Source organism: Sapajus apella, unplaced genomic scaffold, assembly GCF_009761245.1.
Source record: "Sapajus apella isolate SASKATOON/1434 unplaced genomic scaffold, GSC_monkey_1.0 scaffold8, whole genome shotgun sequence".
In the NCBI taxonomy this organism is placed as follows: domain Eukaryota; kingdom Metazoa; phylum Chordata; class Mammalia; order Primates; family Cebidae; genus Sapajus; species Sapajus apella.
Genome location: NW_022436948.1, coordinates 8887823 through 8915806, shown reverse-complemented (window position 1 = coordinate 8915806; position 27984 = coordinate 8887823). Strand labels below are relative to the sequence as shown.

The 27984-nt window shown below is 38.5% G+C and overlaps 1 protein-coding gene across 15 annotated transcripts in view; it reads left to right on the top strand.

Annotated features, from left to right (window-relative positions):
• TTC3 (tetratricopeptide repeat domain 3) overlaps window positions 1–27984 on the top strand; it is a 127047-nt gene that overhangs the window by 23128 nt on the left and 75935 nt on the right. For 9 of the 15 annotated variants that reach the window (XM_032276893.1, XM_032276894.1, XM_032276900.1 and 6 more), the window contains 6 exons: window positions 11918–11972; window positions 19302–19464; window positions 20428–20473; window positions 22030–22153; window positions 22818–22881; window positions 25524–25584. In XM_032276893.1, the coding sequence (XP_032132784.1) occupies window positions 11918–11972; window positions 19302–19464; window positions 20428–20473; window positions 22030–22153; window positions 22818–22881; window positions 25524–25584 (513 nt within the window). Of the gene's footprint in view, window positions 1–897; window positions 2636–11917; window positions 11973–19301; window positions 19465–20427; window positions 20474–22029; window positions 22154–22817; window positions 22882–25523; window positions 25585–27984 lie in introns of those variants that run through there. The other 6 variants (XM_032276902.1, XM_032276903.1, XM_032276905.1 and 3 more) reach the window with 4 other exon arrangements.

The following is a 27984-nucleotide window of genomic DNA, read 5'->3' as shown; positions in this document are numbered from 1 at the left end:
TCTGTATAGTATAAAAGAAGCATTTTCATTTTTTCTGTTTATCCTGCTATAAAAAATTAAGTAAATGTCCTTCATAAGTGGAAAAAAGCAAAGAAATTTAGTAGTATGAGAGTGGGATCATAATTAATTTCTAGTTTCTTATATTGAATTTGAACTGAGTATTTATTAGCTAAGAAAGGTTGAGAACGATACTGCACTATGATTTTATTCCCCAGTATAAAATTTTTAGGACATAAATTATAAGCATTAATATTGAGCAGGTAGGCTATTATAATTTCGTCCTGCCTTACCATAAGAAGGGTGTAGGTTGGATTCAAGAATACATCCACACAGTAGAAGAATATTCAAAAGAGAACACACCAGAAAATGAAGTTGGAATCTGGGATCCTCAAAACAAAGCTACATAGGCATAAGGTCCTGCATAGATATTAGTTATAATTCACATTTGCCTCTGACCTTCAGCTGCCAAAATGAAAAGGGGAAGCTTGACAAGTTACTTAATTCTTATTGTCCATAAAGAAACAGGACACCAATTGCTCACGTGAAACAGTTTTCCTAGTGTTTAGTTTTGAAAGAAGTTGGCCTGTAATATTAATTGAGTGATGGAGTAGAGAATAATCTCAGCAGTATTCTTATGCATAAAAAAAAACTCCCTGAAAGCACAGTTTTGGGTTTCACAAATACTTCTTTTTATAAAGTTTTCTCGTGAAAGCTGAGAGTCTGCTGTCAGTTGTTTTTCAGTGAAAGCACTTGTTCGGGAGGGTGGGAATGGGGAAGGTAGTATATGCTAAGTATGTAGCTTTAAAAATAACATTTATTGTGTTTTTCTTTTATTGTAAACAGAACACATTCTCATGGTAGAAAATTTGGAAAATACAAGAGTTTAAAAAGAAGAAAATAAAAATCACCACCTTGGAGAATACCGCTGTATTAACGTTATGCAGCTTTTAGATGGCTTAAGCCGTGGATAAACCGAGGCTATCTAGACTAGAGGAATGGATGGGCTTGACACAGTCTTCCATCAATACCACTGTCCTCAACGGGTTCTGACAAGAAATGAGCTGCAAATGTGTTTAGGTTATTGCCTCTGGCTAGGTCCAGAATTGCATTTATTTTGTGCTGTTTTAAGGTGAATTTGTATGCTTTCAAGATCAGAGGAATAGGTTGGCAACTTGGCTAGCCTCTAGTGAAAATCGAGGCACCTATCTGAAATAATTGCCTGGCAGAAGGTTATCCGCTTTTCCACCTCCGAGAGCTGAGAGGCAAACCAGGGTGTTTCTGCTCTCTTTCGTGAGTGTTGAATGCTAGACATACAAGGAAGATCCTTCTAATACCCTGCTGCAACAGGAGGTGAATCAAAGTAGAAGTACAGGAGCCAGGTAGCTTGGTGAGGTAAAGGCCAAGAGCAGCTTGCGGATCTATCCTTGTACCTCCTTGCTGATGGTCTAGCTTGTGGTTTAATACCATCTACATTTCACTAGTGCCAGGTCAGCAGCATTGACAGCCCTTTGTTTCTTACTAGGCAGTCACCATATTGGATGCCTATTTAATGCAGTGTTTTACCACACTGGTTTTGCTGGTGTTTCCTACCTCCTCACACATTGTCTTTATGATTTGCTCAATGATGTAGGGATAACGTTTTCAGAGTCCATAGTATATATAACTCCTACTCAGGTGACTATATGGTGTGACTTAAGGAAAGAACCACATTGCCAGTAATTCAGATGTGCCATTGACACAGGAGGACTCATGCCTGAGAAAGACTTTTATCTGAGTTACTAAGGTTGAGACGTTTTGAAGCTCTCAAGCAGAGGGATGCTGGATCTGCTGTGGAAATCTGGCTGAGCAGCTGCAGGGACAGCTGAGGGTAAAGCATCTACCCTCCCCATTTGGTGAGGATGCACTCCTCAGCTGTTCTGCAAGCTCAGCCTTCTCTGCTGTCATTGAAGCAAGAATTGAGATGTCCAAAGACAACAGAAATGGGACAGTTTAATACTTGAAAGGAATAAAAGGATTAAAGTCTTGAATGCTAAAACTTCTAAAATAATTTATTCTAAAAGCTTAGAAAATATAAGTTGAAACTTTAAATGAAAAAGAGATTCAATTTAAAAAAGAGAACTTTGGCAAGATTAATATCTTAAAGGGTAAAAATAATAATACTATATCTTACAACGTGGTTGTCATTGTTCTGAGCACTTAATGTGTATTCGTAAAATCCTCACAACTGTGTGAGGTAGGTGCTACTGCCTCTTTATAGATGATGAAACTGAGGCATAGCGAAGTGTCTGAGGACACTAGGTGGATCTGATGGAGACGGAATTTGAACCCAGGCAGCCTGGTTGTAGAGTCTCTACTAATCACTATGGGAAGGTGATGGTAGAATAAAAGGGAATGTGAAAGTCGAAAAAAATTATAAATGGTCCAAATAGTTAATAATGTTTGTGAGGAAATGATTATCCTTCCAGGACATGTAGATTAAAAACTATGAGTTTCTCTTTTATGCCCATCAGATGGACAAAAGCTTAAAAATCTCATAATACCAAGTGTTTGAGAGGATGTGGAACAAAAGAAACTCTCATATTCAGCTGGAGAAAGTGTAAATTGGTACAATCACTTTGGAGAGCAATTTGACAAGGTGAAGATGTGCATACTCTGCAGCCCACTTCTGGGCTCATATCCTCTGAACTCTCAAATGTGTACCCAAGAAGATATGTACAAGCCTTCATGATAGCACTGTTTGTAAGAGTAAAGAAATGGAAACGACCTAAATGGCCATCGATAGGGGAATGGATAACTATGGTATATTCATACAATGGAATTCTATATGGCAGTTAAAATGAACACAATGTTGGGTGAAAAAGCAAGTTGCAGAATGATTTGTACACTGTGATGCCATTTATTAATGTTTAAAAACATGCAAAACAATATGCATATATACAGACTGTGTATTAAAAATGTTTTAAAATGCATGGGCATGTTAAACACCCAGAGAGTGGCTGGGGAGAGAAGGAGGGAAGGGGGACTGGAGTTGGGAGGGATGGTTCACAGTGATGTCAACTGTAACAAAATACTACCAAAAGAGCTGAAGTAAATATGGCAAAATGTTCCTTTCTTGCTAAGGTGGTATGCCATTGGCACATAGTTGTTCATTTTGTTAATGTTATTCTCTGTACTTTTATGTGTACTTGAAATATTTGATAAAAAGTAAACAAAATGTAATTAAAAATGCACATGATAAAAGGAACAAAAGAAGAACAAAAACAGTGACCACTAAACATCAAGTATAAAATAGTGAACAATGATCTTGAAAAGAGAAATACAAGTATTTTAAGACCAGTTGCATGCAGAAGGATGAAGTGTGTGTGGGGAAGCCTGAGGTGAGATGTATGTGGGAAAACAGATGCTTCATTCAAACATGGTCAAGGTGGCAGTGGCAGTGATGATTGTAATGCCAGAATAGTGTGCAATTTCTAAATCCAACCACCTTTGGGTGAATATAAATAAGTTAGGCCAAGAGCCTTTCAAAACCCCTCCGGGCCTGCGAATGTTGCACTTGGAAAATGCAGGAGATGGAGTGAGGCAGGGATGGGGGACTGCGCTGCCTCCTGCGCCCCCACACCTGCCGCAACCTCTCCCCTTCAGATCTTCACGTTGAGGAATGTGTTCATCCCAGGAAACCTGGCTTAGAAGATGAGATGTCTGTTTTATTCTGGTCCTTCTCAAAGTATACTTTTCAAATACGAGTTGGTAACTATACGGCATTTGAGAATGATCGTTGTAACTGAAGCAATCAGAACTTCTCAGTCCAAGAATCTAGAGAAAGGAATCAGGCATATTCTGTACCTGCTGCGTTTCCAGCAGCTTATGTAATGTACATGATTAGGCTTTGCCCGATTCATTCTTGTGGGACTTATGGAAAATTCAGATTCTTTGGTGGGATATGATGAACTATGTAAAGGGAAATGTTAATTGGAGAAAGGGAATATTTAGCTTGAATGGTTTTTGAATTGCTTTGGAAAATCATGTATATTTAAACTTGGTGTTTACTTGAACTTTTGGTATTCATTTAAATATTTACCCATCATATGATACTGCCTTTCATCAGATCCCAACTGTGATTGGTAGCAGACAGACAGACTTTAACTGACTCCTCTCTTGCTTTTTTTTCCCTAAATTTCTCCAACACCAGAGGTAGCAAGCACTTTATGTTTCTTTGAAAATTTCACAAATTCTTTTGTGTGTGTGTGTGTTGGTTTGGTGAATTATTCCTCGCTCTTGCTGTTGTGGTCTCTTTATTTTTACTTAGAAGCAACTGAATTTGCTTTTGAAGAAAACATTTACTTTTTTCAGTCTTCTTTGGGTGTACCCACTTTTAAAAAAAAACAGTAACAAATGCGCATGGTAAGCCACATGTGTTAAAGGGTACACTGGACACTCACCCAGCTCAGACCCATCCTCTGAGTCATCTCTTCAGATCCTTGTGTATTCCCCTAATATTTTATGCCTACACAAGCACTTATGTTGAACCAAATGAAATTGTCATTTTTGTAAGTCAGAATATAGGCGGTGCAGTTTTGTTTGGTTTAATGTAATGCATATGTATGTTTTTTTTTAATGGGTAGGAACCCTGCGTATACTGTTGTACATCTTGCTTTTTTTAATATTTAAATCTTGGAGCTTGTTGTGGATCTGTATTCAGAGACCTACCTTGTTCTTCATAGCTGCACAGTGTTTTACTGAATGGATTGCCCATATAATCTGTTAGTTCGTATTAGTATATAGTTTTTATATATATATATATATATATATATATATATATACTTAGTTTATATTAGCATATAGATTATTCAATTTACAATGTTAAATTATAGATTGAATTAGTGTGTAGATTTTCATTTTAAAAATTATATACACCTATGCAATGATTACCTTTTTATGTTTTACACTCAGGTTCAAATATATCTGTAGGATACATTTCTGGTAAATTTCATTTACTCAGTTGAATGAAAGAGCATATATCATTTTAATTTCAGATACTAACTTTTGATTTAAAATGTTTATTTATTCAGTCCATATTTATTACTTACCGCATATTTGTCAGTGACCATCATACCTGAATCTTGCTTTTGTTCCTTAGTTGGAAGATCTGGAAACTTGGAGAGTAGTTGTTATTTCTTTTCTTTCTTTTTTTTTTTTACAGAGTCTCTCTGTCGCCCAGACTGCAGTGCAGTGGTGCGATCTTGGCTCACTGCAACCTCTGCCTCCTGGGTTTAGGCGATTCTGCTGCCTCAGCCTCCTGAGTAGCTGGGATTGCAGGCATGTGCCACCATGCCCAGCTAAGTTTTGTGTTTTTAGTAGAGATAGGGTTTCACCATGATGGCCAGGATGGTCTCAATCTCTTGACCTCATGATCCGCCTGCCTCGGCCTCCAAAAGTCTTGGGATTACAAGCATGAGCACTGTGCCTGGCCAGTTGTTATTTCTTTATTGATCTGGTCAGGTCCTGAAAGTGATTATAATTGAGGAAAAAAGCAATATCCTTTATATGGCTTGCAAAATTCTTGCATACTTTTTATGATATGGTTTGAGAAAGTCAATAAATAGCATCCCCTTTCCCTTCCAGATCCAGAATCTGTTTAAATATGGATGCAAAAGACAGGCAAATGATGATCAAATATTGCCTTTATTGCTGATGCAATTGGAGAACAGGCCTTAAGTCTGATAGTCAGGGGGCTGGCTACTGATTGGTTGGTGCAAAAGTAATTGCAGTTTTTAGAACTAATGGCAAAACCCACAATTACTTTTGGTAATTCACCCACAGTCAGACAGAACTGGGCCCTTGGGAACTTTAAGCCTAGAAGAAAAGGGAATCTGGTGTTTTGGATTCCAAAGAGTGAGACCGGGTACAGTGGTTCATGCCTGTAATCCCAGCACTTTGGGAGGCCGAGGCAGATGGATCACTTGAGGTCAGGAGTTCAAGACCAACCTGGCAAACATGGTGAAACCCTGTCTCTACTAAAAATACAAAAATTAGCCAGGCATGGTGGCAGGCGCCTACAGTCCCAGCTACTCGGGAGGCTGACGCAGGAGAATCACCGAGATTGCACCACTGCTCTCTCAGCCAGGGTGGTAGAGTGAGACTGCATCTGAAAAGATTCCAGAGAGTGAGAAAAGGAAGAGGTGAAGCCGTGTATGATTAGTGTCCCTCCGTCACCATTCGATAAATTATTCATCATCTGGGGATGTTAGTGAAGAGTGGGGAGCGGAAAGAGTTCAGGAATAATTAGCAAATCCACATGGAAACTAGGGGAGAGGGAATACGTGTTCTTTTTTTATTTTTATTTTTATTTGAGATGGGGTCCTGCCGTGTTGCCAGGCTGGAGTGCAGTGGCACGATCTCAGCTCACTGCAACCTCTGTCTCCTGAGTTCAAGCGATTCCCCTGCCTCAGCTTCCTGAGTAGCTGAGACTACAGGCACGCGCCACCACGCCCGGCTTATTTTTTGTATTTTAGTAGAGACGGGGTTTCACCATGACCAGGATGGGCTTGATCTCCTGACCTTATTCGCCCACCTTGGCCTCTCAAAGTGCTGGGATTACAGGCCTGAGCCACCGCCTCCACCCTAGAATAAGTGTTCTTTATAAACATCATCTTCCAGGACAAAATGTATCATATTTTATATGAAGTAATGGGGAAGGTCTGGAGAAATAAAAACACTTCCCATGTAAGAATAATAAGTTCAGCAGCTGGGCTAGAACTGTTTCTTACTCTGTTTAATACTCTCACCATGTCACACAGTCTTCAAGAGTAAATAGCCATTTGCATCTCGAGTCTTTTCCCATTTTCATACATCTCTTGTGCAGGGAATTACTACTATGAAAAGTCAAACCTGCTTATTTAGACCATGAGCAGCAGTGGTCTGGATAAGCAATGGCATCATGTAACTTGACTATGCCCACTTTGCCTTCGTTGTAGGATGTGGCCATATGCCAGTAAATGTGAAATTTTATTAGTATTAATATTAATTGCATTCATGTACCTATAGATATTATGATATTTCTAATATGTGCTATTATAACAATACTGTTTGTAGTACTGTATATTATAAGTAATCATCATTGGTTCAACAAATATTGGGGTTCTGTTGATGGATAATGTCAGAAATTAGGAAAAACAGCCTCTGTGTTTCAGACAGTGGGCTGGCATTGTGAGGGCCGGTAGTGGGAAGGAGTGTGTTGCATTTGTGGAACTGATAATTGCTAGATGGCTTAAATATAGAGGAGAGGGGAATATGGGCAGAGGCTAAGCCAAGGAAGTTCTTGTAGGCTGTGTTAAGGCCTTTGGCCCTTAAGAGCAATAAGAAAGACAGTAAAGGATTTTAAACTTAGGAGAGAGAGCATGATTAATACTTTAATGAAATACTTTAATACTTTAATAAAAAAATTATTTGAGCATGGTGAGAATGGATCTGAATGGGATGTAGTGTGGACGTAGGTTAGGAGGCTGCTGGAGTAGTCTAGGCCAGAGATTATGGTGGCTTCAAGCAGAATATTGGCAGTGGAAATGGAAAAGTGGAAGGATTCAAGAGTTTAGAGGTGAAGTTGACAGAAATTGCTGATGGTTGGTGTTGGAATGTGAGAGTGAAGTTGGTTGGAACTGTTGTGACGTTTCTCCCTTAAGCAACGTCATGGATTATGGGCCTACTCGCGACGGGATTGCTGGAAGAGGAATAAATTTGTAGGAGGTGGAACTGGACTTCACTCTTGGACATACCGAATTGAAGCGCCTTTGAAGGCCGGGCACGGTGACTCACACCTGTAATCCCAGCACTTTGGGAGGCTGAGGCGGGTGGATCACCTGAGGTCAGGAGTTTGAAACCAGCCTGGCCAACGTGGTGAAGCCCCATCTCTACTAGAAATACAAAAATTAGCTGGGCATGGAGGCGGGTGCCTGTAATCTCAGCTACTCAGGAGGCTGAGCCAGGAGAATTATTTGAACCCGGGTGGCAGAAATTGCAGTGAGCCAAAATCGTGCCATTGCACTCCAGCCTGGGCGACAAGAGCAAAACTCTGTATCCAAAAAAAAAAAAAAAAAAAAAAAAGTGCCTTTGAAGCATCCACATTGCAGTGTTGTATAGGTAGTGAGTTAATATGGGTCTGGAACTCAAGGGAGAGTTTGGACGGGAGATGTGTTTGGGATAGTTAACCTCCATGATTTGAGGTTGTAGATGTGGGTAAGATTCCTTAGAGAAGTGTGTCTTAGCCTGGACTATACATTGGAATCACTCGAACTTTGAAAAATACTACCCACCCCACAGATTCTGATTTAATTAATCTAGAGTAAAGCTGGGGCATTGGGTTTCTACGAGCTTCCCAGATGGTACTAATGTGCAGTTAAGGTTGAGACTCACTGGTCTACAGAGAACCTACGCTGAGACTAGGAGAGAAATCAGATTTGAGCCTTGAACACATATGGCCGATTAGAGAAGGATGAGCCTGCCCAGGAGAGTGTTAAAAGGTGGCCAGAAAGGTGGAACAAAGACTAAGTGTAGTATTGTATGGTGTCATAGAAGTAAGTGAAAGGGTGGTGAGCAGTGTCTGTTGGCTACTGACAAGCCACTTACAATGGAACTTGGATTTGGCAACATGGACATCATTCATAAACCATAGGGAAAGCTGTCAGTGGGAAGCTTGGAACAGGTGCCAGTTAGATGGAGTTGAGAAATGAGAGGAAATGGAGACAGCTAGCATAGGCAGTTTTTTGTTTTTGGGGTGTGTGTGTGTGTGTGTGTGTGTGTGTGTGTGTGAGTGTGAGATGGAGTCTCACTCTGTCACTCTGTCACCCAGGCTGGAGTACAATTGTGCGATCTTGGTTCATTGCAAACTCTGCTGCCCAGGTTCAAGTAATTCTCCTGCCTCAGCCTCCTGAGTAGCTGGGATTGCAGGCACCTGTTACTGTATCCAGCTAATTTTTTTTAGTTTTTTAATAGAGACGGGTTTCACCATCTTGGCCAGGCTGGTCTTGAACTCATGACCTCGTGATCTACCCGCCTCGGCCTCCCAAGGCATAGGCGGTTTTTAAAGGTATTTGGGAAGAGAGACCCACGTGTGGAGCCTAAGAGGTGTGCCATTGGATTAGTATGTTTTTGGCTGTAGGTAACAGAAACTTGATGCAACTGGTTTAGAAGGTAAAGAAAACTTACTTTATTCAAGAGTTCCAGAAGACGGTGGCACTAGGATTGTGTATTCAGTGGCTCAACAGTGTCATCAGAGGCTTAGATTTTTCCACCCTCAGTGTGTGACTTGGTCCTCAGGCTGTCCTCTCAGAATGTAGGATGGCTGCTGTAATTCAGACATCAGCAGAAGGACAACTTTGTCTTATATCCTTTAAAAAAAAGTCTTAATACACATGCTGAAAAGTATACAAGTGTTAAGTGTATAGATGGTATTTTCAGAAGTCAAACAACTGTAACCAGCACGCAGATCCCCTTGTTCCTCCTCCTAGTCATGACTTAACTCCTCCCCCAGGATAACTACCATCCAGGCTTCCAGTGGTTCATTTTGCCTGTTTTAGTGCAATGTAAATGAAATACTATACTATGTGTTCTTTTATGTTTGGTTTTCAGCATCATTATTGAGATCCATATTGTGTTGCATGTAGGTGTAAAGCATTTATCTATTGCATGAATATACCACATTTTATCCATTCCATTGTTGATGGTCATTTGAGTAGCTTCTCGTATTTGGTTTTGACAGATAGTATTGTTGTGAACATATGTATTCATTTCTTTTGAGTGTATAATCAAGGAATGGAATTGTTGGGACAGAGGTTATGCTTATATGCATTTAGCTTTCCTGTGTGGTTATCATTTTGTACCCTTACAGCAGCATATGAGAGTTTCAGTTCTGTGCCCTCACCAACACTTATTATTTTTCATGTTTTATTTTAGACATTCTGGTGGGTATGTATTGGTATGCCACTGTCATTATAATTTGCATTTTTATAAATTGAATAAGGATGTTTCAGATTTCATAAGGTTATTGACCATTTGGATATTCTCTTTTGTGAAGTGCCTGTTAAGGTCTTTTGCTATTTTTTTTCGAGTTGAATGCCTTATTCATTTTTAGGAGTTTTTCTTTTGTTTTGTATTCTGAATATGAGTCATTGGCCAGATATAAGTATTGCAAATATCTTCTCACACTCAGTGGCTTGCCTTTTCACTGTTGGTGTTTTCTTTTCACAAACAAGTTACTAATTTTAATATAGTACAGTTTATCAATTTTTCCTTTGTGATAAGTTCTTATTGTGTTCTGTTTACCGTCTTTACCTATTCAAATGTCACCAGATTTTCTGTGTTTCATCTAAAGGTTTGATTGTTTAACTTTGATACACAGATCTGCTGTCCATCTGGACCTGGTGTTTGTATTTAGTGTGAGGTAGTATTCAAGATCCATATGGGCCAGGTGCGGGGGCTCATGCCTATAATCCCAGCACATTGAGAGGACAAGGCAGGAGGATTGCCTGAGCCCAGGAGTTTGAGACCATTCTGGGCAACATAGTGGGACCCTGTCTCTACAAAAAATTTAAAAATTACCCAGAAATTAGCTAGGTATGATGGCATGTGCCTATAGTCCCAGCTACTGAGGAGGCTGAGGTGGGAGGAGCACTTGAGCCTGTGAGGTCAAGGCTGTAGTGAGAGGGACTGGCATTGCACTCCAGCCTGGGTGACAGAGTGAGACCTTTTCTCAAAAAGAAGAAAAGCAAAAAAAAGATTCATATGGATGTCCAATCTACCCAGCACCATTTATTAAAAGAGTACATTTTCTCTATGTACTACAGTATCACCTTTGTCATGAATCAGGTGATTATGCATAAGGATCCATTGCTAGTTTCTTTATTTTGTTGTTCAGGTTGTCTATCCTTATCTAGTTGGGTTTTTTTGTATGTAACCTTCTAGTAGGTATTGATATCTGGTAGTATAAGTTATCTAGTTTTGTTCTTCCTTTTAATCTCTTTTTAAGAGTGAATTAGCATAAATATGAATGTGAAATGATGAACCAGCAAATCTTAATCTAGGTTAAAAAAACAAAGTGAATAAGTCAGTGAGTTGGGTACCTTGAGGAGACAAGAACAGTTGAACAAGTGAGATGGGATAAGCAAGGTTATAGTGAGATTTGGACACCTGAATCAGTGTTTGAACAGTTTCAAGTTCGAAACTGTTTTGAGTGATGCTGAGTTCCAGGGGTGCAGTGATGGGTGGCTGAATTGGGCTAGAGGAAGAAGTCATTGAAGATAAGGGTGCAGGAAACTGATAGACTGTGGTATGGATCTGTTAGTACTTGATAGGTTATTAATGTACATTTAATAATGTTTCTAATTTAATATCTACCTCAGAACAGGTAGAACAGAATTATCATCCACATTTTACAGATGTAATAACTTCCTAATAGCCCCAAGAAAATTAATGATTAAATTAGACCAGCCCAGGTCTTATGGTCCAGCTCCCATGCTCTGTTCAGTGTAGCTTAGCTGATGTGTTGTGTGAAAGACCTGGTAGTGATACATCTGGAAATCAGAAGTCTTACTGACTTACAGAAATAGTACAGCAAAACATACAGATAAAAATGTTATGCATAGATACAATGTCTATATGTGGAAGAAATACTTCAGAAATATTAAAAGTAGTTATTCCTGGGTAGTTGTGATTGTGACTCTGGGTGACTTTTTCCCTTTGTCTTATTTTTCTGTATTTTCCAAATTTCCTATAATGGACGTATATTATATGGATTTTTAAAAATTATGATTATCTTTTGACTAGATAACATACATGGAAAATTCAGAGTACACATATGCAAGACATAATACTTTTACTATAAAAGAGTGAAAATTTTAAAATACTTAATTGTTTTTCTTTTTAGAAATGCCCTCAGTGATGGAAAGAGAGCCATTATTCTGAAGAGCACTTGGCCAAAGGTAGGTTTCTTCTGTATTTTACATTGAGCAAATAATGCCATACAACACTGTGAAAAATCTGTTCATGGATGTGTTTGCTCATAAAAATGCTATATGATATTATGTAGAGCTCCAGAATGTGAAAGGGGAGTCATCAGACCCATGATCAGCATGGGGACCCAGCCACAGCAGTGAAAGGCTGTGTGTGAGGACAGGCAGCCCATGGGCCATCTTGAGTCTTGAGGGTGCCTTAGTGATTGAGAGATCATCTCTGCTTATTCTGGGTGGATGTGCCTGAATGTGAAAAATGGCTTAAAACTGGAAGGAAGTATAGGACACTGTCTTTATAGGAGGCATGAAACAATTTCTTAACACAGTGCACAAATCAGCAGTGAAAATAGCCACCTTGATATATTTGGCTGTATCATACTTAAAAACTTGTGTATGTCAAAAGACACCATGGATGAAATTGTAGTTTGAGAGGAGATAATTTGCCACATATATAGCTGGTAGGATTTATAGACAGCACATAATTCCCAAAATAAATAAGAAACCCAGTAGAAAACGGGGCAGTAAAACAAGTAAGCATTTCACAGAAGAGTAATCCTGAAGAGCCAATAGAAATAAGAAACTATTTCTACTTCCTAGTAATTAAAATTGTAGGGATTTAATACACAGATAGAAAAATGTAACCACTAGTGCAGAATGGTTACACAGAACCCACTATGTGAGTAAATATCATGGTGTGATATTGTTTGAGTCCTTCAGATTGTCAGAAATTAAAAAAGCCTGATAGTCCTGAGTGTTGGTGAGTACGTGTAGTAACAGGGAGCCCCAGTAAACTGGTAGGAGTGTGATTGCTTACATCCAATTCAGGGAGCACTCTGACAAGACAGACTCGACAGTTACTTGATTCTGAGTGTGTGTACCCTAGACAGTTTCTTCAAATGTGCACATGGTGAGATATATAAGGTTGGTTATTGCAGCATTGTTTTAATGGCATATAACTGCAAATACATGTCTATTGATAAAACAGCAGATAAATGTGGTATTTTCACTTGATCAAAGTTGTTACTCTGACCTGTCTGCTCTGTCCCTATCTTGAACACCTGTTATTTCCCCAACCTCACTCCTACTGTTCTGTCCCTGGTTCACTTTATGTTGGCCTCTTGGCCTCCTCACTGTTCTTCAGACATGCCAGGCCTACTTCTACTTTGTACTTGCCCTTCCCTCTGCCTGGAATGCATGTCCCCAGAGCATTAGCCAGCCCCCTTATTTCCTTTCAGTCAGTATTGAAAAGGACTCTTCTCAGAGAAACATTCCCTGGCCACATTACTAAAATGCCAAACACCTCACTTCCTACGCATTTACCTTCTTTCCCTGCTTTACTTTTTTCCTCCTAGGACTTACATTATTGAATATATTATATCTACTATTTGAGCTATATTTGCTATTGTGTGTCTTGCAGTATAACATGAGCTACACAAGGAAAAATTTTTTTTTGGTGTTTAGTTCACTTCACTCTTGAATCCAGACTGTCTGACAAGCTGCCTGACATTTAGCAGGCACTCATTAGTAAGTAATTGTTGACTTAGTGATTGAATGAATCAAATAGTGGATTGCAGTTGAATTAACTGGCTTATCAACATTTATGGATTTTAAAAAGTGTTAAATGAAAAAGTCAGAAGTATGACATAGGCTGGAAAAACATCAAGTTCATGATTAGTGTGTGCTTCTGGGCAGTAAGAGAGAGAAAGGAGATTGGAGAGGGTACAAAGGAGATTTCAGCCGTATCTATATAGTTTTCTTTCATTAAAAAATCAGATGCAAATATAACAAAGTGTTGACAGTTAGTGCTGGATATCTGTGAATTAGTCTCTGTATTTTCCTAAATTATAAAAATCTCATTTTTCTTTTTTTAGCGAAGCTTTAGATGCCAGGCATGATGGTTCATGCCTGTAATCCTAGGACTTTGGGAGGCCGAGGCGGGCAAATCACTTGAGGTCAGGAGTTTGAGACCAGCCTGGCCAACATGTGAAACCCTGTCTCTAAAAAAAATACAAAAAGATGAGCTGGGTGTGGTGCTGCATGCCTGTAGTTCCAGCTATTCAGGAGGTGGAGGCGGGAGAATCACTTGAACCCAGAAGGTGGAGGTTGCAGTGAGCCGAGATCATACCACTGCATTCTAGCCTGGGTGACAGAGCAAAACTCCCCCATCTCAAAAAAAAAACAACAAATTTTTTTTTAAGTGGAGCTTTAAATAAGATATAGAAAGGCACATGTTATTTCATACTTCATTCCTGGTTTTACATAATTAAAAACTAATGCAAGTAGAATCAGAATTTTAAGGCCTTAGAGAATTTAATCTCATTTGATATTTCCATTACTGCTCTGCAAATAGCCTTCATTAGATTAATTGTAGGAGTTTATTTAATTTTTTTGAAATGAACTTTTGTTTATATTATAAATATCACATGATTACAAAGAAAAATAGAATATAGCAGAGTGTAAAGTAAAAGGGAAAAGTCAGCCTGGAGACCTTTTTTAAAAGACAGATTTCTTCACTTTTCTCCAAAATTGTGATTCAGGTTTAGGAATGTATCTAGGAGTATGGAGATTGAATAATTCCGCAGGTGGATTCCTGCATCCAGATTTTGGAATCGTTTTTTAAATGCTCTATTTTACACATGAAGAAATTGAGTCCCAGAGAGGTAGAGTGATTTTTGCCAGGTGTCATTGCAAATAAAAGACAAAACTGGATTTAGAATTCAGCACTGGATAGTGGTTCTGTTTGAGGGTGATCAGTTTGTTGGTATTTTCATTATGACTCATTCTTTTGCTTGAAACAAAATCTTTGCTGATCATTGAATCTGGCATTTGACAGGTACTATATCAATATTTGTAGAGTGAATGAATGATAGAATTCCAAATACTGAAACCCAAACCATGATACTTGTTTTCCAGAAATACCTTGTGGTATTTTAATCTATTATCAATTAAGAAAAACAGTATTAAAACTTTTTGAAGGCCTGGCACAGTGGCTCACTCCTGTAATCCCAGCACTTCGGGAGGCCAGGATGGGCATATCCCTTGAGTTCAAGACCAGACTGGGCAACATGGCAAAACCACATCTTTACAAAAAATACAAAAAACTAGCTGGGCGTAGTGGCATGTGCCAGTAGTCCCAGCTACTTGGGAGGCTAAGGTGGGATAATCACCTGAGTCCAGGAAGTTGAGGCTATAGCAAGCTATGATTGCACCACTTCAAAAAAAGAAAAAGGAAAAGAAAAAAACTTTAACAATTATTTTGAGAACTTTGTGGAGAATACTTGTTCCTCACTTAGTTTGTTAAGCAAAATAGTCATTCTTTTTTTTTCTTTTTTGTTTTTATTATACTTTCGGTTCTGGGGTACATGTACAGCTCAGGCAGGATTTTTACATAGGTATACACATGCCATGGTGGTTTGCTGCGTCCATCCCCCCATCATTTACATTAGGTATTTCTCCTAATGTTATCCTTCTCCAATCCCCCCACCCCCTGCTACCCACTCTTTTTAAAAATTGGAATGTTTGGTGATGTGTCATATGATTGCAGAAATATTTGTATAGATAAAAACATATAACCACTAGTAGGTATTTAACAAATTTGGTAACTGCATAACTAGGTTATTTTTCTTTTCTTTTTTTCTTTTTATCCCAGAAAAGAATGCTCATTGAAGGTTAAACTTCAGAAGCAAAAGTAGATCATACAGGGTGCATAAGATTGCCTTACTTTAGAATTAGTTATGAGCCTAAGTCTATGGAGTCTTACCTCTCAGATATAAGCGTGTTAGAGAATGTACTCTGTAGATTTCTAAGTGAGGGTGGGTCATATTTTTTTCTTCTTCTTAATGGGGAAGATTGATACAATGTCACCTGTCTCTAGACTTACTTTCAGGATTTAGAAAGGGTGAGTCATATGTCCTGAAGAGTGAGAATTTTTATTAGCATCAAAAGATATGTTTATACATGTCTGTGTGCATTGTGTTTTGGTCTATGATAGGATACAAAGTATTAACCTCAGAAATGTCCTCCTCAGAAATGTCCTCAAGAACATTTAAATTTTGAGGAGTACTTTAAGACTTTTGTTTGTGCATGACAGAAACCAAATTCAGATTTGACTTAAGTAGAAAAGGGAATTAATTGGCTCATGTAACTGAAAAGTCTAGGGTTTAGATTCAGGAATGGTTGGATCCAGATTTGTACATATTTTTCTTTCATTTTCTCAACTTTGCTTCCCTGTTTGTCAGCTTCGTGTTTAGTCTTTTTCTAGCTACCCTCTCTGATTTTATGTGGATTCTCTTCTTAACTCTCCAAGCTCACTCATCTTTTTCTTTTGCTGTGTTTTATCTGCCTGTATGTCCATTCAGTGTCTTTTTCATCTTAAATGCTGTAGTTGTCATCTCTACAAGTTAAATTTGGGTCTTTCTTACATATTTCATGCCTTTAACATATTCCATCTTTCCTTTAACCTCTTGAACACATGGGGATAGTTATAATAAATGTGTCAATGTCCTTGTCTACTAAGTCTGTCATCTGTGTCATTTGTGGGTTGTTTTCAATTGGTTTGTTTTGCTCTTCAATATAGGTCATATTTTCCTTCTTTGCATAGCTGGTAACTGGATGCCAGATGTAAATTTCACCTGTTTGGTGCTATATATTCTTGTTTTTCTTAAATATTCTTGATCTTTGTTTGGAGATCCAGTAAAGTTACTTGGAAACAGTTTACTTCAAGGTCTTGTTTTAAGAGTTTTTTAGGTGAGACTATAGCAGCATTTAATCCAGGGCTAATTTTTTCCCCACTACTGAAGTAAATTTTTTTCTGAGTACTCTACTTGAAGTAGAGAATTCACCCCATGAATTATGGTATTTTTCACTCTTGGTGGTGGGAACAGGAATTATTCCCGATTTGTTTCAGTTCTGGCTTTTGTTCCCTGTGAGCCTTTCAGGTTGTTCTTTCTCTGGCCGTGGACTGTTTCCCCAGGCATGTGCTGATGGGCACTTAGCTGAAGACTCAAGGGGTCCCTCTGGAGTTCTCCTTGTGTGCAGCTTTCCCTTCTCTGGTCCTCTGCTTTGTGAATTCAGCTGCCTTGGTCCCCTAGACTCTCACCTCCGTCTCCTTAACTGAGAGACACTGCCAGTCTGCCTAGGTTTTCTCTTCCCATCCTCTGGCTTAGAGACTTTCTCATCAGTAAGCTGGAGCAATCACAAGGCTTACTTTGTATGTTTTTCATCTCTCAGGGAATAGTCTCTTTTGTTGCCTTGTATTCAATGTCTTGCAAGCTCATATCTTTTGTCTTTGTTTGTTTTAGGTAGGAGGGAAAAATCAAATCCTTGTTACTCCATTTTGGTTAGAAGTGTAGCTTATAAAAAGACTTTTGCCACATAGTGGGGTCCCCAAACTGATGTCATGAGTAGCTATTAATTCCAGGGAAAGGTGAACCTTTCTCAGTGTCTGTATCTTAGACCTGAGGGATGCCAGATTGATTCTGATTGAGTCATGTGCACGTCTGTGGCAACCAAGGCAAGATTTATTGCCTTGACCTGGAAAGTAGTGCATTTCAATTGGGCGGTCTCCTGGGTCACAGCCACACTTCCACCCTGCTGTCCACTGTTAGGGTGGAGTACTGGAGCTGACAGTCCTGCTGTTACTATGAGAAGTGGGAACATGGTCGCCGCCCCAAGTGAGGGGAGACCAGGGAGATGAGCAATAGGGATTTTTCACACATGTGATAGAGAATGAGATAGTGAAAAATAGAGCAAACCTCTCTGTTGTAATTGAGTTTCAGAAACTCTTAAGATACCTTTAATTTAAGCTTCATTGAAACAACTTCAGCAGGGAGGTCTGAATTAACTATTTTCCTAACAGGAGTTACACTAGGTTTATAGGGTTTAGGGAAAAGGATCCAATAAAAGGTGAGAAAAGTATGGAGAAAAGAGAAAGAAATAAAGTATTCTCTACAAATGTACTGGGTTTGGTTTATGATCTATCATTATTTCTTAGGCTAGCTGTGGTTTTTTTTTTTTGATGCAGTTATTTAAATGTTGAAATCAGTAAATGCTTAGGGGATAGGATTTCACCTTGTAGCCTAAGAGATCCCTTTGTCTAGGTGTCAGGAAGCATGGCCTATACCCTTTCAGCAAAGCAGAGTTCAATGAAATGCCATACGAATTGGAGTCTGAGCTAAGCCCCAATAGTCTGTCTAAAAAGACTCCAGAACCTTTAGATCCACGTGATACACCAGAGCAGGATTACTTATGGTAAACCTGCATAAATACATGCCTACATAATTGTTTCTGGCTTCTTCTAGTGAAAAGCTGATCCTTCTTAAAAGAGTTGCTTATTTTTTATTTTATAATTCCTCCCAGATTTTCATTGACTCTCAGTGTTTCTTGTGAAATGTATAGTGAAGAGGAAAGAGCTTTGGACCAGGTGTCATAAAATCAACTCTTTGGTTTGCCTCTTAAGTAAGTGTGATATTAGGCCAGTTTCTAACCTCTAGCCTCTTAGCAAATCACCTTTCCAGTAGTCCTGTGCCTAAAATGGGAATTTGGTTTGTGAGGAGCTAGAAGCTGGGTTGGTTCAGTTAGCCTCAGGTTTTGGTACTATTAGCTTTGTAGATTAAAAAGTTTATGCTTGATATAGATTTCCAGAATATGTAAATGGTACAGCAAGGATTTTAGTTCTGTAGCAAAAAAACCTTATTGTTGGAATTAAATGTAAATCCCTGGTTTTTGGTGTCTTAAAGCGAAGGTCTGAGAGATAACAATGAAAAGCTTACTGAAGGTGGGAGGGCTGGATGGAAGATCTAGCCTGAGCACATCCCCCACCTGCCTGCGCTCTTTGGAGGTATCGGAAAACCACCACACAGGCTAATTGTTCCATTCGGCTCTGAACTTCTCCATTTCCAGGTGTAGGAAAGACGATGACTTAGAGACTGTTATTGCCTTCAAATATTTTAAAAACATGAAGTTATTTATAATGAATGACACTTTTTACTTTGGCACAAAATTGTGTTCTTTATTAGCAAAATAAAACAAATTCTTTGCTGAGGGTACAGAAATTTCTTAAGCAAAAATAATTGATCCTTAGTTATTGTAATTATTTGTCTATTTATAACTTTTCACTCAGCTCATTAGGTAATTTTATTTCCTGAGGTATTAATATTTTAAATTTATTTTTCATTGGTAGGGGCCTAATCTAATATTTTAAGTAATGAATCAGTTTTCAAGCACAATATTTTTCCTTATCTATTTTCTTTAACTGAAGCATATTTTTGAGAAAAAATTAAATTTATCTTTTTGGAACAGGGTCATTATCGTTATTGTGATGCTCTTTCTATGCTGGGGGAATATGACTGGGCCCTGCAAGCAAACATTAAAGCTCAAAAACTCTGTAAAAATGACCCTGAGGGAATCAAGGATCTAATTCAGCAGCATGTAAAGTTACAAAAACAAATAGAAGACCTGCAAGGTATTTCACCTAAGATTCTTTTGGTTACAGTCGAATCCCTTTCAAACTTTGGAACGTGGGTTTCTTGGATTAATGGAGGACCACAAATCAATCCTCAGATAATTTATCCTTATTTTATCATGTTCTCTTGGTCATGGCACTTGGGTTTTTCATTTCTATCTGTGTAGAGTTACATATTATCCATTAGATAATTATAAATGATTTGTACTTTTTATTTGAAACAGACAGCAACCAAGTTGTTATTATTTATTCTTCTGTAGAAAAAAAATCCCTTTCAGAAATTTTGAATAAATGCTTTTTGAAACAAAAGTATTTAAAAATACTTCCTTCATGGCTAAAGTAATTAGCTCAAGAAAAGACCCTTCAGTAGAGCTGCTTGATATTTCTGCACTGTTTGTGCTAATTCTATAGTGTGCTGAACATATATATACACTTGTGTTTTTTAATATATAGCAGAAATTGACTGTACAGGCTAGGAATTGTAGATTTTCATTCTGCCCTTGTTTTCTAAGTCTTTTGCTTTCTCCAATGGCTAAAAGTCCCTTAGTCTACATTTTTAGTGTACGAGTCTTTCCTGCTTTTTCTTCTTTGGGTCGTACGAAGCTGAGCTGAACAGCTCTGTTTGACCAGCATGTATATTTATATGTAACAGGATTATATAATAAGATTGTGAGCTCCTTGAAGACAGGCACCACCTCTGATTCAGATTTACATATTGCTGTCATCTTGTCAGTGATCACATGTGATGGAATGTCATACCGGGTTTGTGTAACATTTTGTTGACACCATCCTAAAACTAAAGACATCTAGAAATGTAAAATTGCTTAGGTTTACTTTTCAGTTTTCTAAATTTGATGTTCCTTACTATCAATCAGCTTAAAGGAAATTTGAAAATCTTTTAAAGTCTGTGTTGCCAATCCACTGATTACTATGTGTGTGTGTGTGTGTGATTGACTTTTATAGGTCGAACAGCAAATAAGAATCCAATTAAAGCCTTTTACGAAAACAGGTAAGCTAATAAATAGCAGGTCAGTAACTGCTACTAGGAATGGCTTTGCCCCATGAATTTAAGAATCATTTATGTTTGACGCTTTAGGAGCTAATAGCAACCACACTAAAGTTGGAGGTGGAAAGGAGAGAGGTGGTATTTTAAGTGTCTGTGTTATCAGGTGACCTGTAAGTTGTTATTTTACTGTTTTACTGAATCGTGTAGATACAAGCTCAGTAGCCTAATCCTGTGGGAAACGAGAAGTGAAATGTTAACTGAACGGTACTATGTTTGAATAATCCCAGTTTGGCCATGAAGGTTCTGGCAGCAGAGAGCTGGGACACAGCCTATGCCCTGTGTCCTTCACCTCTGTCTTAGAAACATCTATGGCAAAAATCACAATTACTTTTGTACCAACCTAATACTTCCAGCTTCCTGGTGTCGTTCAAAGGCTAAGATACTTCCTATTAGAAATAGGCAACAGATAGACTTGAGTATGCTCACAAGAAAACAGCAGCCAGGGTTCTACCTTTGCTCATTTGGCAATTAAAACAGGTTAAATGTTTTTCTGCATGCTTGTTCAGATGTCTGGGATATTGAAGCTGCTAATTCTGTAGCATGCTGAACATGTAGACATAAAGAAATTGGCTATGGAGGCTTTGAATTTAATTTATCCTAATTTAACTTAAATTAGGATATTTAAATTTAACACAAGAACATAGGTATTTATTTATTATTTTTTTGAGATGGAGTCTCGCCCTGTCAACCAGGCTGGAGTGCAGTGGTGTGATCTTGGCTCACTGCAACCTCCACCGCCAGGGCTCAAGCAGTTCTCCTGCCTCAGCCTCTTGAGTAGCTGGGAATATAGGCACCCGCCGCCATACCCAGCTAATTTTTGTATTTTTAGTAGAGATGGTGTTTCACCATGTTAGTCAGGCTGGTAGGCTGGTCCTGAACCCCTGACGTCAAGTGATCTGCCCACCTCAGCCTCCAAAAGTGCTGAGATTACAGGAGTGAGCCACTGTACCCAGCTTGAGCCACTGGGCCTGGCTGGTATTTAAATGTTAGAACCCAGAATGCTTTCTTTTGAACTGTTCTTTTTTTTTTTTTTTTTTGAGACAGTTTCCTTCTGTCACCCAGGCTGGAGTGCAGTGGCACAATCTTGGCTCACTGCAACCTCCGCCTACTGGGTTCAAGCAGTTCTCCTGCCTCAGCCTCCCCAGTGGCTGGGATTACAGGTGTATGCCACCACACCTGGCTAATTTTTGTATTTTTAGTAGAGACAGGGTTTCACCACATTGGCCAGGCTGGTCTTGAACTCCTGACCTCAGGTGATCCACCTGCCCTGGACTCCCAAAGTGCTGGAATTATAGGTGTGAGCCACCATGCCCAGCCCTTGAGCTATTCTTTATTTTTTTGAGTTTAATACCAAATTTATAATAATGTTTATGTATAAAGCTCCATCTCAGAGGTAGAAAATCTTTTCAAGGAAAAAGGCTGTGATTGCTGCAACCTGTTCATTCGAAGGATAAGTTTTTAAAAATGTATAATAATTCATTTCTTTTTCCCCCACTTAGGGCCTATATACCTAGGAGTTTATCAGGACCTATATTTAGTACTTCACTTAACTTTGTGGAGAAGGAAAGAGATTTCAGAAAAATTAATCACAAAATGGCGAATGGTGGTAATCAGAATCCAAAGGTAAGCTCCATTGAAAACTACAGTTTTTTTCAAGTATAGATTGTCTCATATTTTTACAGTAATATTTTGGTTATAATGGAAACCAAATTTTTGGCGATTTGAACACTTTTTGCCTATTGCTACCAAAAGAATGATCTCTTTTTAATAAATAATCTGAATATCTCATACAACTATGTAAAGATAATATTTAAAAGTCACAGAATTTCTTTTGAGATCACATTTGTGTCTTTTCAAAATATTTAAAAAAATAACCGTTTTGCCACGTCTTCGTATGTTCTCTCTTCGCTTGTTGGAAAAGTCCCCTTGTTGATAATACTGAAAATTTCCAAGAGACTTTGTTCAGTTAGGGAGAGGAGTATAAGGAGAGATGTGATGGTGTTAATTCAGACATTACTGAACAATTGTCACATCAGACATCATGCTGGGCATCAGAAATAGAATTGTCATTCAATAATTTGTCATTGCATATCATGATGCTCATCATTAGTTATCATTTTGTTTGCCTGTTCATACATTTAGGCTTAATAACCAGTTGCATATTTTAGGTGTTTGGGTGAATTCTATCCTATTATGTTCTGAATTCTTTTATATAGCTCTTGAATTCTTCATGGCTGTGTTTTTGTGGTTTTTTTTTGAGTCTCACTGTTTTTGTTTTCATGGGCAGGTGGTGGATGAGGCAATGAAGGTAGATGATTGTGACTGTCATCCTGAATTTTCACCACCACCAAGTGAGTATTGTTTTTATATCAACTGTTGTCAAGTTAATAAACTTGCCCAGTCTCCTAAACTTTTATGCCCTAAAATTTGCACAAGCCTTGCTTATATCCACTCTTGTTCTCCTTTTATTTTGTAATGCTTCCATGTTAAGAAAATGTTGAATATTTATTTGAAATCAGTGCTCAGTCTTTTCATATTATTTAGTAAATGTAATTTTGGATAGTCAAATAAAAGGAATGGAAAAGATGAAGTACATAGCTCTTTTTGGTCTGCTGCTTAATTTTTTTAGGCTGTTGTTTCTCATTATTGAAAATTTATTATTGCCTCCCCTCCTCCCACCCCCTAGGAGTCTGTTTAGACCTTTTAAAATCTAATTGTTCTCTCCCATAAAATTTTAGTAGCTGTTTATGTACCATATGTGCATCTGTGCTTTATGTATAAAAATAATTAGATTTTGTTTCCCAATAACTAATTTTCACCCTATTCAGGGTGATAGCACCCATGTTGAGAATGGCTGCTGCTATAACAAAAATACCGTAAACTGGTTAGCTTGTAAGCAATAAGCATTTATTTCTCACATTTCCAGAAGCTGGGAAATTCATCATCATGATGTCAACAGATTCGATGTCTGCTGAGGGTCCTCTTCCTGGTTCACCAATGGCTGTCTTTTTGCGGTGACCTCATATAGTAAAAGGAGCAAGACAGCCCTCTGGGGTCTCTCTCTTTTTTTTTTTGAGACAGAGTCTTGCTCTGTTACCCAGGCTGGAGTGCAGTGGCATGATCTGGGCTCATTGCAACCTCTGCCTCCTGGGTTCAAGTGATTCTCATGCCTCAACCTCCTGAGTAGCTGGGATTACATGTAGGCATGCACCACCATGCCTGTTTAGTTTTTCTATTTTTAGTAGAGACAGAGTTTTGCCATGCTGGCCAGGCTGGTCTCAAAATCTTGGCCTCAAGCAATCCTCACACCTTGACCTCCCAAAGTGCTGGGATTGCAGGCGTGACACACCACCCTTGGCCTGGGGTTCTTCTCATAAGGGCACTAATCCCATTCATGAGGGATCGGCCTCATGACCTAGTTACCTCCCAAAGGTTCCACCTCCTATCACCATTGCCTTGAGGATTTGGTTTTCAACATGTGAATCTTGTGGGGGACACAGATGTCCAAACTATAACGGTGCTGTAGGCTAAGTCTCATTTGTTTTAAGTTGTGTGTGCTCAGTTCATGTATTTATTTACATATATAGCAAACATAGGCACTGCAGAGCCTCATTACTTGGCATCATTTGGAGGTGAAGGTTCTGGAGAAGTGAATATTTTTGTGCTTCATTTATTTCTGAATTTTTCTTAATGCCACCAGAGTTTGATGAAAATCTTTCTAAAGTATATTACATGCTTCCCTGTCTTTTAAAATGGAATTTAGGAAAATACAGGTTTTCTTGATGGCTTAAGGTTGTGGTCACACCCAACAGTTACTCACCTCAAGCTTGGTAGTGTTCCTCCCAGGATTCTTGAGGTGAGATTATTGATTTTTTTAGTTAGTGATCTCTTTTCCTTTCTCTTTTTTTTAGGTGATTGGTTTTCCTTTCCATGTTTTTGCTTCTAGCAACCATTTGTATTTTTTGTGACCTGCAGCGCCATGTTCGCTTGGGCTCAGTTAGTTCCACAGATGCAGCTACTTTGTACTGATCATTTCCGTTTGGTTAGCACATTAGTGTAATTCCAAGGCCACAGAATGGAAATCAAACTAGGATTCTTCTACCTTTCCAAAAGCTACTTTTGTTTTCTGAGGCCACCAAAGCCCAGGCTCTCATTCCCTCCTTATTACAACTTGGCTCTGACTTGTCTCTGTGCCCTCCCCTTAAACCTTCATTAGATGCACCCTGCTTCTCCTGCCACACCAGCTCTTTTGCACAGCTCTGAGCATGGCTTTCCCTGCCCAAAAATATGCAATGGTTTCCTACTCCTGCCAGCAGAATAAAGCTGGGCACACAGAGCTGGATCTGAAGCTAAGGTTCTGTAAACACTCACCCCAGCTTGCCTTAGCAGCCCATTTCCAGGCCTCCACCCTTTTTGAGTTCTTGAAATCACACAGGTTTACTTAGTGCTTCTGAAATTAACTCCACTCTTGGGTTCAGGCCATTCTATCCAAATCGTACTTGTTCCTCAAAACCAAATACAAATGATATATCCTCACTAACATTTTCCCCAACCACTCCAGCTTAAGAGATTTTTCCTATTTGTGAGTTGGGAGAGATGCTACTGACTATGGAATTAATATGTCAATAACAACACAGTATTTTCTTTCATAAGGATATTTGTTGTTTAACTACTGAAGTGGTATGTCTTTTCACTCCATCTGATTGTAAACTATCTGAGAACAGGAGCTATCTCCTGTATCTCTCTGTATCTATGGTAGACCTAAGTCACAATCACTATTATAATTGATCTTTAATAATTTATTATATATCATACATAGAAAAACAGCAGCAGCAGCAGCTTCTTTTTTGGCTCACCCGTTTGTAGTTACACTCACGTATCATATTGCTGCTTCTGTTTTCTTACTCCAATTTATATTTTAAAAATAGTTTTAATCTCAGGCTTGTGGATTTTTATGTACGGATTTCAGGAACAAATGCGTTTGTGTTCACAGGTCAGCCTCCAAAACATAAAGGAAAACAAAAGTCTCGAAACAATGAATCAGAGAAGTTCAGGTATGTGTTTTCTCTAAGGTATGTTTTTTTTTCCCCTAGTGTATTCTTCCCAAGTAAAAGGGAAAAAAAATTGATTTTCAAGTGTTAGCTACTTTAGTGTGTGTGTTATGATGAGTAAGTACTAAAATCCCCTTCAAATATTGAAAGCATATCCTTAGGAAAGGATACTTTTTGGCTAAATGATTATTAATCCTGTATATTAATATATTGACTTCTGAAAGTCATACAATATGAAATATGTCCATATTAATGTTTTAAATTCTAGAATATGTATTCTAAAAGGAAAAAGCATTCAGAGAGATATCAGGTGAACATGAAATCTCCTTTCCTGCTCACCTCATTTTACCTCTCCTGGAGTCCCTTCTCTGGGGCTTCCTCCAGGAATGCGCTCTTAACAGTTTCATGACTACTGGGAAACTTACTCTGCATATACAGACATGGGTATGCATATTTCAGATGCCTTTTGAGTAATTACCGTTAGAGGAAAATACTTCCTAATGAATTCTGACTACTTCTAAACAGAATTCTACCAAACATCCTCATGAAAATTAATAGTAATTAATTGCCTCCTATCTTTTTTTTTTTTTTTTTTGGAGATAGGGAATTGCTCTGTCACGCAGGCTGGAGTGCAGTGGTGTGACCATAGCCTACTGTAGCCTTGAACTCCTGGGCCCAAGTGATTCTTCTGCCTCAGCGCCACAAGTAGCGAGGACTACTACTGCTACCATGGTGCATGTCACCATGCCTGGATAATTAAAACAAAATTTTTTTAGAGACAGGGTCTTGCTTTGTTGCCCAGGCTGGTCTTGAACTCCTAGCCTCAAGTGATCCTTCTGCCTTGGCCTCCCAGAGCGCTGGGATTGCAGGCATGTGCCTGGCCTTGCCTCCTGTCTTTATAGTTATACCCCATTGCCAACAAGTTATAAATTTATTACAAAGTGAAATTGTAAATCTTTTAATACAGAATTTCATGAAGTGAATGAAAGTGATATTGGAGAAAGAGCAAAGCCATGTCTGCCACAATACACTGGTTTTCAGTTTCTTCTCCTTCATTTCTTAATCTGAATCCATGATAGGTGCTTCAGGGGAAATAATTTGAATATGAGAACACTAAAAAAAAATCAGCGAAGTCTCTCTCTTTTTTTTTTTTTATGACCACTTTTGGATGCTGCTACAAAAATTAAATACAAAGCAAGGATATAGCATATTATTATGCGATCCTGTTATTGATAGAAAAATCATGAGTCTTCTTCCCTGCCTTCCCCTTTATTCCTAAGGAAACCTGATCTTAATATATGGTTACTTTTTCAATACAGAGTTGTAATTTTAAGCTGTTTTATTAAAGATAAATTTATTTTTCTAATATTTTGTTTCACTTTTCAAACTGACCATTCCTTATTTGATAATATCTACCAGATGGGGCTCTTTTATCATTAAATAGGATAGCCACATAAAACACTTAGAGCCCTGGAACATAGTAAATCATCAGTATACTTCAACTCTCATTACTGTTATCACCATCATTTTCATTGTTACTAGAATGACTCTGGCCTACAGCTTGCTTTTTACCTTTTACAAAATATCTTGTATTTCTTCCCATGTTCAGAACACAGAGATCTCCATTCTTCATTTTGATGGCTGTGTAATATTTTGTAATATAGCTGTATCTCCCATCTTTGTGCATTTAGGCCCTTAGTTCCTCTTTTCCTTCCTCACTTTTTTTCCCTCTCTCCATCTCTCCCTTGCTTTCTTCTTTCTTTCCTTTGAGAGGGATAAATCAGACAATACTTTAAACATCCTTGCACATGCACCTTTGTGCACCTGTTTAATGTACAATAAGTACATTGTAAATAAGGTGTAGAAGTTGTTTCTGTAGTGGGATTGCTGTATAAAAGGAGATGCATAATTTTAACTTTGGCAAGTATTGCCAAATTCTTCTCCCAGAAAATGAGCACTGTTCACACTCCTACGAGAGGGTGTGCTATAATAAAAAATATATATATTTGGTATTTGTCCCAGTTCTTGGTACAGAGCTCCCAGAACCCATGGAATTTCCTGAATGATAGGAGTATATTTTGTTACTCATCATGAGCCCCTTTCTGTGAACTTGAGTTTATGCTAATGAGGTGACTCAAGGTAGTGACCCAGATAGTTCAGGAAGTCTAGTCACCAGAAAGACCAAGCACGTGATTAGATGGTTAAGACTTCCAGCCCCATACTTGACTTCCAAGGAGGGGAGGGGAGCTGGAAATTGAGTTTAGTCACCAGTGGCCAGTGGTTTAGTCAATTGTACCTACATGCCAACATAATACAACCTTAGTAAAACCCTTAAAAGAGGGCTTGGGGAGCTCCTGGGTTGGCAAACACATTGATGTGCTGGGAAAGTGGCATGCCCAAGGG